We start from the raw sequence: 12,550 nt of genomic DNA, 5'->3' as shown, positions 1-12,550 counted from the left end.
GAGAGCACATCCACCACAGCCAAGCTCACCTCAGACCACCTGCCCTGTATCTGAACACCAAACCAGTACAAAAGGTGCCTTTTGCAGAACTGGTTGTTTGTTCAAGCCCACACAGCCCCCACTAAGCACTCAGGGAAGGCCGGGGAACAAAGCTGACTAGCAAAAACTCTGAAGTTTCTGTCCACTTTAAAATAATTCATACATGTTTTCTTAGCCTTGGAAAAAAAAATCAAGCAGAAAGCCAAACAAACTAGAGCTTGCCTGGTCAGCTATAATGGCCTGAAGTTGGCATCTCAAACCACAGTATTCCTCTCTTCATATACCATTTGGAGGCAGCAGACTGATACCTGGGTGGTTCCTCTTGATCTGCTGGTAGGTAAGGCCAAACACAGCATCTGTAAGACTATATACCTCTGTTCCCACAGCCAGTCATACCCAGGATACAGAGCATGGATAACTCATGAGAGCAATGAATCCAGGAAAATCCTTTAGAGACATTAGAGGAGACCCAGTATATCCATGGGGCTGCAATTAGGTTAGGGTATCAGGTATTATCATGTACTCCAGAGTCTCCTTTAAATGGAATGCAGTCCTACATGGGAAGGCAAGAACTACCCAATATTTTTGCCTCTGCATTGGTATTCTGAATTATGCTCATGAAAAGGAAAGGCTTCATATGAATCTACTTGAAAAGAATGTCTCTTTTCTATGCAACTAAGTAGAAAATATGCCTGAATCTTTTCCTTGTTATTCATTTCCACACACACACAAATCCAATTATAATAAACGCCCAAGTAAATTTTCAAACCTTTCTTTCCTTCTCTTTACCATGTCAGTTCCTTACTAATCAGGTTGCAATTGTTTTCTTCCAATAATTATCATGAATCAGGCTCTCGTGAACTTGGTAACAGCTGAAGAATATCTTTTTGACATCATGTAGCATAATTAGAGCAGAGCAAGGCTTTTTCCGTGATTGAATAGCAGGGTTAGCCACACTGACGAACTCCCATTCCAGAACACCCACTACAGTGCAATGCCCATGTTGCTGCTAACCAAATCACTCTGCCCACTGAAGTTCACAGGGAGCGAAAAAAACAAAACACTCCAAACCCTAAAAATAGACACAACATGTTGAGATGATACTAATGGGAATGCCTGCAGTCGTGACAATGTTATGGGGGCAGAAGCCCATCAGATGCTGCCCCATGTAACAGGGTTTACACATGTAGAGTCACGAAATCCCAATTTCTGACTGGTAACACTGATTGCAGTCTCATGCTGATCCATGCCACAGTCCAACACAATGATCTCATTAACAGATATCACACTGTAAAGCCCAGAGCTAAATAGCTAAAGCCAAAGGTTTAGCTGAAAACCTCAATCCCTCTGAAGCACCTCTGGCTCCAAGGGGGCACAGTATGGATAAAGGCTATTTTGAAAGTGCATAGAGATTATGTCCCTGACAATAATATGGCTGGTATATTGCTGAGTTACTGGCAAAAGGACAATGAAGAAGCACATGGTAAAAAAAAAAAAAAGTGAAACCCCACGTTTTACAGCATTTGTCACAGAACATTTTTCAGGTCTTACAATGTGTGGCCCCCACGTTTCTTAAATCCTGCAGAAATCCACATCTGTACATCTGTACCATGACACAAATCCCAGTAAAAGGTTAGTGTTGACTCTTCTAGAATGAATGAAGCTTTGCATTGCTATCCAAAAGACTGTTGCATGGGTTTCTTTCCTCAGTGTAAGTTCTTGCAAGACAAAAAACCAAAGGGCTTAAAAAGCAGGACATAAGATAGATGATGTGTGCCCACATCTCTCTGTGATAAAATAAGGGCGTTAGTGGGCTTTGAGGAAGGAGTTCTGTCTACTCCTTTTCTTCAAGGATATAGCCAAGGGTATGTGGACATGAAGGATATGAAGCAAGAATCCACTGTCCTTACGAATGCCCATGAGTCCCCAGTGATCCCAGCTCAGAGGGAGAGGTGGACACATGAGGTAAGGCAGTGAATAGCTTCTCCTCTCTGCTCTGAGACACTGGAAACATCCGGAAAGCCAGGATGGGAGACTGGAGATTAGTCTACTCCATCCTACCAGTACCTTGGCATCAATACCAGCTAAAAAAAATGAGGAAATCACCAGAAACTTCAAGTCTGAGGTGATGATGGGCTGAACTGCAGGTGGACTCCTTCCAGTAGGCAAGTGAGACAGAAAAGTGACCTTCCTGGAAGGAATCCATACAGGAGGTCAGGTCAGACTGGGCTTTGAGCAGACTGGTCTAGGGGAAGGTGCGTCATTAGAACGAGATGGTCTTTAAGGTCCCTTCCAACCCACACCAGTCTGTCGTTCCAGGATTTGCAATCCTCTAAAAATAGCTGTCACATACACATATATACACCTACTAAATTAGTACCTAATATGATGCCAGTAAAATACTCTCAATTACCTAAAGTGTTGGAACCTTTAAGTTATCATCAACTACTGAGACTGCAGCTGTAACCAACTGAAGTTCCCACTTGGTTCCCACTTTTCTGGGGAGACAGAGGTAACTGCTTCTTTTTTAAAATTTCTTACGGGAACTAAACTAAATGATTTATTCTCTCAGATGTGCAAGTGTTGGCTGGAACTGCTTGAATTATTACCCAGTCGGTGGGAGGTATTCTGCTGAATATTACATTTTACTGGACACTTATGTACATTAATTACCCTTTCGAAGTTACACAGATAAATGGGTAATTTAAACACCACTGGGACTACTCATTTTTCTCTCCTTAAAGCCTTATTCCCGACTGAGGAGGGTTATTCTCATGCATATGACTACTATTCAAAAGCAATGGGCTGCCTCACAGCACACAGAGCCAAGCATATGTGTCAATTTTAGCATGTTTGCTGCCTTTCCCAGGAATAGAGCCGGGGACTATCCACATTTCAGGGCAGGCACTGCTCTCTCTGAGTTTCAGAGCAAATCTTTGGTAAATATTAAACAAGCAACATGCTTTCAATTGCCTAGCTGGCACCCTTCTCACCTTACTGAATATTTTACTATATTCAATATAAAAGAGGAGAAAAGAGATATTTTCTTTATTTTTTCCCCCAATTGTACAGTTTCTGAACCCCATTACTGACAGGTGCTGCCAACACAGAGGGGTAAATACTTCTCACCAAGCACCAGCTAGAAGGTGAAGCAAGGACGGCGTCTGTGCCCTCCAGCACGCCCCACTCAATGCTCCCATTATCCACGTCTGCCACATACAAATCCCTGGCAAGCTGGAGCCACACACCACGCCAAGCAGGTGGTCACTCTCTTATCCCCCCTTGCAGAAAACATTAAGTCCTGAATAGAAATGAGATTACATTCACACCTGCATCAATTCCTTCGCATATCCCAAGGAGAAATAGTTTAGTTTGCTGAGCTGATCGGCAAAACCCATTCCGAGTCATATTCAGCCACAGCAAACAACCGATTTGACGTCATGCCAACAAACTGTAATTTACCTCAGAGAAGAAAAGAAGCAAATCTACTTTTTTTTCCCAGTGTTTTCTAAAAAGTAACCTAAAGTGCACAGCTAATCATTTTCAAATATGACAGTTCTCCTGCACGAAATAAACCCATTTACATCTACTACCACACACAAATAGCAACAGAAAAGGGCTTATCTGAAAAGGTGATACATATCTACTCCAAAGGAAAACCACAGAAAATCTTAAGAAGCTGCAGAAGAAAGGGAAAAATAAATAAATAAAAAAATCACTTCTAAGGCTGCAGATAGTTACTGTTCAACAGCACCGCTGCCATGATCGAGGAGCCCAAGAGCTGCTTACTGTTTTATAATGGTCACAGGAAAATTTACTTCTCCCACGAACAGGGACCTGGAAGGTCATACTACTTATTGGCATATTTAAGGTGAACGTATACTGCTCGAGTCCAGCTTGTCCTTCCTTCTCAAGGCGTCTATAGTTAAATGATTATATATATGCCGGCATGTGAAGCTTGGGTGGTTAATTTTAGCTGAAGTCACACATGCACAGTGCTCAGATTTCTTCCACTGTCACATTTTACAATTCCTACCCCTTCTGCAGCTCTTCCCTTACACCCCCAATGCTCCCTTCTCTTACTACTGTCTGTAACAGGGAGTTTCAGTGTTTGACATCAGTTTCAAACAGGATCAATATATTTTATAAACACACTCTTGAATAATGAAGCCATTCACAGCAAGCATAAAGTTTGGCAGGTCTTTTGTGTTAGAAACCGTAAGCATTAAAAGACAATTATTAAGGAAATCGTTGGGGTTTTGATTGCTTAGTTTTGTTGTTGTTTTGGGGGGGGGAGTTACACAATCAGAAGACTTTCTACTTATTATAGAGGCAACCCCCTTCACCTAAATGCTCCCAGTGTCAGTGGAAATTTATTCTCTGAATGGAAATCCAAAATTTCACATGACAAAAAAGTCTGGATATATTTTTTGAGCTTCGGAGCATTCACAATATCAACCAATGTTTGAAGGTTTTATCTATCACAAATGCAAGCTAAAAAGCACCAGGCTGAACTGGACCTGGAGTGGACACACGTAACCTGGTACAGCAAGTGCTGCCTGCCCTCCGGCAGGACCCCACCATGTGCAAGTCAGCCCTAATCCCATAGTCTGACCACGCTGCTGGCATTCCTTAAAAACACAGAGCACTGGCACTTGTACAACGCTTGGCTGGAATTTTGTGTATTAAAAAAAAAATAACACAGCCAGTGTTGCCAAGGTGAGAAGCAATGACTGCTTCACCTCCCCTCTTGCTAAGCTGAAGGATGGATGTCTGACATTTTAGCTGTTGATTTTTCAAAAGGCACACTTCTGCCAGAGCAAAAATCTAAGCTGCTCTTTAAACTGCTCGGTGAAAAGCAAACAGCTGGGGAGCCACGCTGTCTCCACAGGAGCTCTCCCCCCAGCAAAGCCCACTCCCTGCGGCTGAGGGGTGTGTTTGTTTTGGGGAGGTGGAACGCTAGCGGGGCTTTGATGGAGTTGGAAGTTTACCCAAAGAGCTCTGAGCGCTGGCCCTCTGATGTGCTCAGGGCTGCGCTCTGAGCAGCAGCCCCGCTGAACGCAGACAGGCACCCGATGCAATGTGAGAGCGGAGGAAGCTTGCAGCGTTCCCCAAAACCCTTGAGCACTGAAGATGGGAGAAAAATCTAACTTCAGGCTGCTACAAACTTGAACAGAGTTCCTGCTGTAAGCTAATCCAGTACTCAGTGTGGTCAGTTCCCAGAACTCCATGAAGTCTTGGCCCGTGACAATAATAATAAAAAAAAAAGTCTTCTAAACTTTTCTAATGAAGACAGGCTCATTTTCTCTATTTGGAAGAGGTGTGAGAGACTGTTCCAAACAGCTGCTGTATTTCATGGGTATTTTTCACCTGGGGTCACAAATCTGTATGTTTGCAGTATCATCTCCTCTGGGCAGAAAGCCATGGCCACAGGAGGGATCAAAACAGATGAACTATCACTGCTGGACTGGACTCTGAGAAACAAAGGGTAAGGAAAAGATTCCAAGAGATAATCTTGGAATATAATCTCAATAGGGCTAGAAATGGAACCCAATTTGCCATGTAGCATTTTAAGCACAAACTCACTCCTCTATTCCATTTTTTCTTGATTGCTTAGAGAATTAATTAATCAAAACAAGATTCACAGCTGTGAAGCAACTCCAAGTGAAAGTACAATTGGTTTCTAAGGCACGTGATACTAAATCCTTTCAACTTCTAGCAATGTATGAAGATGAAAGTTATCTGGTCCAAATACTGAGGCCAGAAATGTTGCAAAAGCTTTTCCTAATTTTTAACAAAATCAGTTTGCTGTGGGGATTAGGGAATTACAGAAATTGGCCTTGATCTTGCCTGAGAGACCAAATCCTAGCCCTCTTCTAGCCAAGAAGGTCCAGCCAACATTCCCCTTTGGGTCTGCTTAGTGCTTGATGGACAAAAATGAGACTTCAAAACCAGGGGCTGGGTAGGTTCAGTCCATAACAACACTGACAGCACCAGCCAAATACTCTCCTCTCCCATGAACAGAATGTCTAGTGCCACTCAAAAAACATGAAGTCATCTGCACTACCTTTCTCACTCTGTAAAATGTAATTTAGTTCAGTGACCAAGATTTTTCACAAGCAGCAGTGTCTCTGAAGCTGCCAGAAGCTGGCAAGAAGCAGTGCTCACTAACACTTGGAAGGACATAAAGCAACTTGCAACCAACACATGGATGAGAAATCACTGCAACTGAGTCATGAAGGCCAGCAATTTATTCCTCTCTTTATCTGCCAAGCAAGATAAACGCAAAATCTGGAGATGGAAGGAACAAAAGAAGGAGGAAACAAGAACCAAACTCGAGAAAGGACTTGACCACATGATTGCTTCAACGTATTCAATTCTCAATCATTTAGCACACATTTAACTCTTCTGACAGGAATGCTGTTCTGAAGTTGGTAGTTAAAGAATTACATGTTAATTCCGTTATTTCTAAAGTTTATTGATGGCAAGAGTAAGAATGAGAAGGAGCCAACTATCTTTCCAAAAGGGTTTTGTATGTTCTACCCATGCTTCTATTTCTAATGCTCTTCTAAATGTTCCTCCTGCTCTTGGGCACTGTCAGAAATGGGACAGTTGGCTAGACAAATCTTAGGTGTGACCTACTTTTGAAAGACCTATTTTTATTTTAAGCTGCATTTTTAAGATAGTGATAAATGCTTTGTGACAGCTGAGCATTAATTTGTGTGGCAAAGACTCCATCCCAAAGATGCACAAAAAGACTAAGAATCTCTTAGGGTCCAGCATCCCATTAGATCCAGATTATCACAGGAGCTCGACTTCCATGTAGCCATCAAAATAAAAAACTGATTTTTCAGAAAACTTCAGATACTTTTTAAAAACCTGAACAAGTGCTAGATCTCCAGCATTTTTAAAACTCATCCTCACTTTTCAGAAGGGAAAAAGGAAGATACTCATATATATTTGCATCAACATACAGATGGGAGGATGCAGCCCACACAGGTGTCTGGTTCTACGTTTTGCTAATGAGATCTTGAGATAAATTTCTTATATTTGAAAATATTAAAACCCGTTTATGCACAGGTGGCAGCATTTTTGGTTTTGTTTTGTCATTCACTATATTCCTACATAGCCCAGAAATCAGGCTACAGCAAAAAGCTTTCTGCATAATCTGGGATCACCAGGGGTTTGCCATGTTTTACAGGAAATAAGGTCATCTTTATAAATTGTTCCTGCTAAGCACTTACCAAATAATACAAGTTGTTCTTTATTTTTCCCAAACAAAAAAAAATAAAGTGCTGAATTAATTTCCACAAACATAACAAACCTAATCTAATGGTTCTGCAGTTGGCCATCTGTTTCACAGATACAAATCTAACTGAATCTTCTGCTGACTGATAACTTTCAAAATTAAATTAAATTGTCAATGCTGACCCTGCTTCCAGCTTAGTTCCTCCTGCTTCCATTTAAAGGGTTGGGAGTGCTTTCTGTATCATGATCTATATGCCAATTAGATAGAAGACAACTGGTAATAGTTGAAGCTACACACTTGGCACCAGATCAAACTCAAAGGGGCAGAGAAGGGCAGTGTCCCCAGCTATGATGCAGCCTAAGGGAATATAGCAAAAAAGTTCCAGAGTACAGATGTTATAGCAAAAACTTTAGTTCCCTTTTCTCTAGTACAGTCTACATCACAAAGATCTTTTCAACCAAATGGACTCGTATATTTATGAGTAATTTAAAAAATACTCCCCCTAATGGAAAAGAGTCACCCTCTGTACCTAAGTTTAGTTTAGCAGTATATATTTAAAAAAAAAAAATCAGTATTTTTTATCCCTAAAGCCCATTTACAGACATGCTAGCCAAGACCCCAGTTACCAGTTCACTGTCTTGAAGAATGATCCTCTGAACGATATAAGAGGAAAATTCTGCTTCTTCATTTCCCACTGACCTTAAGCCTTGCTGGAGAAGGAGGAAGGGGGATGCTTCCATCAAAGCCAGCTGGTGTGCACACTGCTGGAGGCAGGATGCTCATAGACTCAGTAAATGATCAGCCTGATCTGCAATGGCAAATCCTATGCTCCTAATTAGAGAGGTTCACTACAGTGACACCAGCCTATGTTTTCATTGATCTGGGAATTAAACGCTGTAGGGTTTTACTAGAAATTCTGACACTGAACTTTTAACATAACCTTCTACCAAAAAAAAAAAAAAATCCAGTAAAGTAAAATTTACAGCAGACTGGAATTAATAATTTAAAACTGTATTTTATGGTTGATGAAGAAAATGATAGTACAGGCACAATTCCCACAAGCATAGGCGGTTTGGGCATCTCCGCCTGGGAGCTTCCTCACGTAGCCATGGGCCACTTGAAGGCCTTCTGTACCTTCCTGGGAAAACCATTCAAGTAAAAGAAATAATTTTTGCACCCCTCCTGAAGCTTTCTTCAGAAATATATATAGCACAATCCTTTAACAGAACTGTCACGAGGCAGATCAACTGTAGATTTCATCAATTTACAGCAGAGAGAGTTTTAACATAAAGATTTTTAATGGGAATTTCCAAGTCTTGAACTGCATGACCTACCAGGCTAAGACTCTGTTATCAGTTCCTTATGATCTCTGTTGATTCATCCCTTTTTAAAATGCAGATGGTTGAAATATTTCTATTGTTATTAATACTCCTTTAACAATTATATGGCAGCAAGGAGGTTGATCAAAAGACCTGCAAGCTCTGGAAAATTCAAAAAGCACAAGGCAATGACAGCAGAATATCCTCACAGGGGCCTCCATCAGTCCAATTTCAGTGTAATTCCATGCACACCTACAGAATCCCATTCTCTGTTTGATATCCTGCATATAGTTTCCCATTTGGTCCTGGTTTTGCCTGAACACCTACACCTAGGAAAGTGTTACTCCAGCAAACTTATGTTCCTTAAATTAGCTGAGTAAAAGGTTTAAAGAGCAGAAAAATTACATGGAATTGACAGGCAATAAACTCCTGTAACTAATCTTTGTGGTCATTTTACTGGGGTCCATAGATATCAAACATTTGACTTTTTTTTTTTTTTAACTTTGTAAACCCTTAGTTTTTCTTCAGACAAGAACATTCACTTTGATCTATGCTATAGATGTGGTCAAATGTTCCCACAGGATGTAGATGAAAGCCCATCTATGTATGAAACTAAGCATGGTTTAAAGTAGCATCAGATAAGAGTAGTGGCTTAGCTGCAGATAAAATCAGAGCAATTTACTAGTAATCATTCAGGAGGACAGAATCTACCAGCACAGAAACAAGGCTTAGGGACATCAGCAAAATCAGTTATTCTTTTTTGCCTGGAGCAAGGGTTGGAGGGATGTAGAACAAAGAGCATGTTGCTAGTTTAAAAAAGAAAAAAGAATAAAAGTGGCTTACGCATACATATAAAGTTTTGATTCAGAAATTAACCACAGAGATACTAATACTGGGAGGGGGAAATAATTAAAAAAAGAGCTATCAGGACTGGTTGCCTGTTCTCCTGCTCAAACACAACTAATATTTACAGCGTTCCTTGTCCAGTCCTTTGTCAACTACAGTTTAATCTGCATCATTTTAAAGCTTTAGAAATAAATTAGAAAAGGAAAAAAGAAAGTTGCAATAGCTGTTATAGCACTACGATGAGATTTTAGGTTACAGGCCATTTTTTTGCAAAAGGCAGGCTAAGAACACCATTTAAAACTTGGAATTATTGCAAATTAATTAAACTACAGGCAGATGGCTGAGTTGTGAATTAAAACTAAAATTACTATTAAAACAATCTAAAATAAAAAGGCAGCTCACCGTTTGGATTTGGGTTTTTTTTGTTTCTCTGGAGTTTTTATTTGTTTGTGTTTTGGTTTTTTGTTTTGAACAGTTGTGATTTCCCAGTAATGTCATTTTTGTGGTATTTGTTTTAACACCTCTGGCAATGCCTTTGTTGCAAGTTTTGTTTATGCAATCTCACAACAATTAGGATGTCATGAATTGCTCATTTTTGTCTCTACGAATAACTTCCCAGCTATCTCCTGCAGGTTTTCTCCTGAGCCTGTTAGGTTCTTGAAGAGCAAGACTGCTTGCCATCAGCCTTTCACTAGTGATTGCATCTGGCACTAGAACACTTGTGGCAGCCTCAGCAAAATGACAAATCATTCCAAGGAATATAGGCTGGTGACACTGTGAGAATCAGGACAGATCCAGGCAACTGAAAATTAGTGTGTGTTTCTGGGCCAGTTCCATCACAGCTCAGCCACAGACATTGTTTTAAGGAGGTAAATGACACTTCTAGGCATGCACTAAAGGAGTGCAGGCTTGTCTCTATCAGAGCAATTCCAACACAAAGGCCAATAAAGAAAAAGAATCTCACTGAGCTATACAGGAGCTGACAAAGGCAGCAGCTGCTCTGCTTCACAGGGCAAATTAATATCTACAGTAGGCGTTGGGAAACATGGATCCTTACAGAAATTAGTGTCAGTTCATCCACTCCAGCCCCTATGCCATCTAGGAGATCCAAAGAAGAAACTAAGTGAATCAGAGCACAAATTAATTTTTAGAACATGAGAAGAAGTCCACAGGCTCATTCAGAAGAGCCATGCAGAGGTAGTTCTTAAGAGCATGGAGAAACAACAGGAACTAACATTTCCTGATAAGCTAGTACAGTAGTGCCTTCAAAAGAAACAGATCTCTTTATTATGATTCAGATGTTCCTAGAGGATTTGAAGGATGGATGCATGTTTTGGCACATGCCATTATGTCCTCAAACATAATTTTATTCACGCATAAGGCAAAAATTTACTACTACAATACAGTTAACCAAAGAAATAATTATTGAGTATGAACTATCTTAAGCAATAACTGGTAAAAATTGGGATTATGTGAAAAACGATCAATCTTAGATATTGAGATAGTAAGCAGAATGAAAAAAAACCCAGGAGTCTGTGTGGTATAAAATGTGATATGCTGATGTGCAGTACTCTAAATCAGACTTAACCCTTTGCCATCGACTCATGAGCTTGTAAAGTCAAGCCACCCTCCAAAGGAGATGCTTTAGCACTTGCCTGCTGTATAAGGGGCAATACCTGTGCAGTTTTATATGCTAACATTTGTCCAGTGTTTTGCAAACCAATAATGCAGAAAATAAGCTCTTAGCAATACATTCTGAACTAAACATTTACAGATAATATATCTACATTTAGCACATCTGTTTCTGTATTTCTACATTATCAATTTCTCCTTTTTTTAGTATAACTAGTAGGAAACAACACATTATTCTGACAGTCTAAATGAGTTAGTGTTTGCAGTGTGATCCTTTATGTTTACTCTTTATAAACTATGATGTTTGACAATGCTTTGGTAAGGGATAAGGATAAGGGAGGGCTATGCACATTCTTCAAGGACACCTGCTTCACTCTGACGACATTTTATTTTCCCAACTCTCTGCAGATGCTTGTCTCAAAAAGCAAATATCCCAAAGGTCAGATTAGCAGCCTGATGTATCCATGAGCACAGCTAAGAACTGGCAGACCTCATAAAAGTACTGACTAGCCCTGAGACCAGTCTCCACCTCCAGGAAGGATTAAACACAATTAGCATCAGTAAAGCAGATGTCTAACAAAGTAATAAACCATAACTTTTGCACGGGGTTAAAAATTTCCCTCTCCTTTCCTATATTTAGGAAAGGATCCATGGCCCCCAAATGTATTAGATGCTGCTTTACACTATCTCAAGACTCCCTTATTCTCTAATCAGTCAATTCATTGGTAATCACTTGTCAGCAAAGAAAAAAAATCAACAAAAAAACCCCCAACACAACAAAAAAGCTGGTTGAGCAAATGTCAGAGACCATTAAATTAACCAGTCAAAGATCAGCAACGAGCAGCTGACACCAAATTGAACCCAACACATGGCCCCATTCACATTATTGTTAAACACACGTAGCCAATCGCTCTGCTTTCAAAATTACATTAAAGGATCTTTATTTTATAAAATAAAAATGTTTGCTTTTGAATGGATAGTCAGCCTAACATTAAGCACCTTTACAAAAAATAACCTCTCATGCAGTTTGGATTAAAGGTACTGTTTTACCTCCTGAGTAAAACCTAAATTTATTAAGCATTTTCTCTTTAGCTCAAAGTGACCCTCAATATATTTCTGTGTACTTTTATCTGCACACAAAACGTATCATCTTACAAGGCAGTCTCCCAAGCACCCACCTAAGTCTATACTAAATTTCTTGCTTGCTTCGTAGAGTCAGGTTGGTTCTCTGCATGAGGAAACTGGTGATGTTTACAGTGGTACAGTGTTATCCTCTCATAAACTCCAGGCTTCAAAATAGATTTTCATGTACACATCTATGAAACAACAGTTGGAGGTACCACCTTAAACAGATATTCTAATGTTGAAGGGGCCACCGTTCCTCACCTGAGAAGCTACAGCTCCAAACCACTAAAGGGCTGAGAGTCACCACACACATCCCCCCCAGTAACACCTTGGAGGCCCC

At 40.3% G+C, this 12,550-nt stretch overlaps 1 protein-coding gene and 1 long non-coding RNA gene across 9 annotated transcripts in view; one reads left to right on the top strand and one right to left on the bottom strand.

The window, feature by feature from the left end:
* Window positions 1-12,550, bottom strand: part of NAV2 (neuron navigator 2) — a 210,088-nt gene that overhangs the window by 158,237 nt on the left and 39,301 nt on the right. The window contains exon 1 of one of the 7 annotated variants that reach the window (XM_051777245.1): window positions 3,829-4,216. The exons of the other annotated variants lie outside the window; for them this stretch is intronic. Within the exon in view, the coding sequence (XP_051633205.1) occupies window positions 3,829-3,903 (75 nt within the window). The 5' untranslated portion in view covers window positions 3,904-4,216. Of the gene's footprint in view, window positions 1-3,828; window positions 4,217-12,550 lie in introns of those variants that run through there. 7 annotated transcript variants of the gene reach the window in all.
* LOC127466471 (uncharacterized) overlaps window positions 2,439-12,550 on the top strand; it is a 29,527-nt gene continuing 19,415 nt past the window's right edge. Inside the window, exons 1-3 of one of the 2 annotated variants that reach the window (XR_007902717.1) lie at window positions 2,439-2,551; window positions 5,438-5,527; window positions 6,163-6,664. This is a non-coding gene — a long non-coding RNA (uncharacterized LOC127466471). Of the gene's footprint in view, window positions 2,552-5,437; window positions 5,528-6,162; window positions 6,665-12,550 lie in introns of those variants that run through there. The other variant, XR_007902716.1, reaches the window with a different exon arrangement.

The sequence above is a fragment of the Manacus candei genome, unplaced genomic scaffold (assembly GCF_025592945.1).
Source record: "Manacus candei isolate 608988 ecotype Guabito, Panama unplaced genomic scaffold, ASM2559294v1 h1tg000009l, whole genome shotgun sequence".
In the NCBI taxonomy this organism is placed as follows: Eukaryota; Metazoa; Chordata; class Aves; order Passeriformes; family Pipridae; genus Manacus; species Manacus candei.
This window is presented reverse-complemented; position numbering and strand designations above follow the sequence as displayed.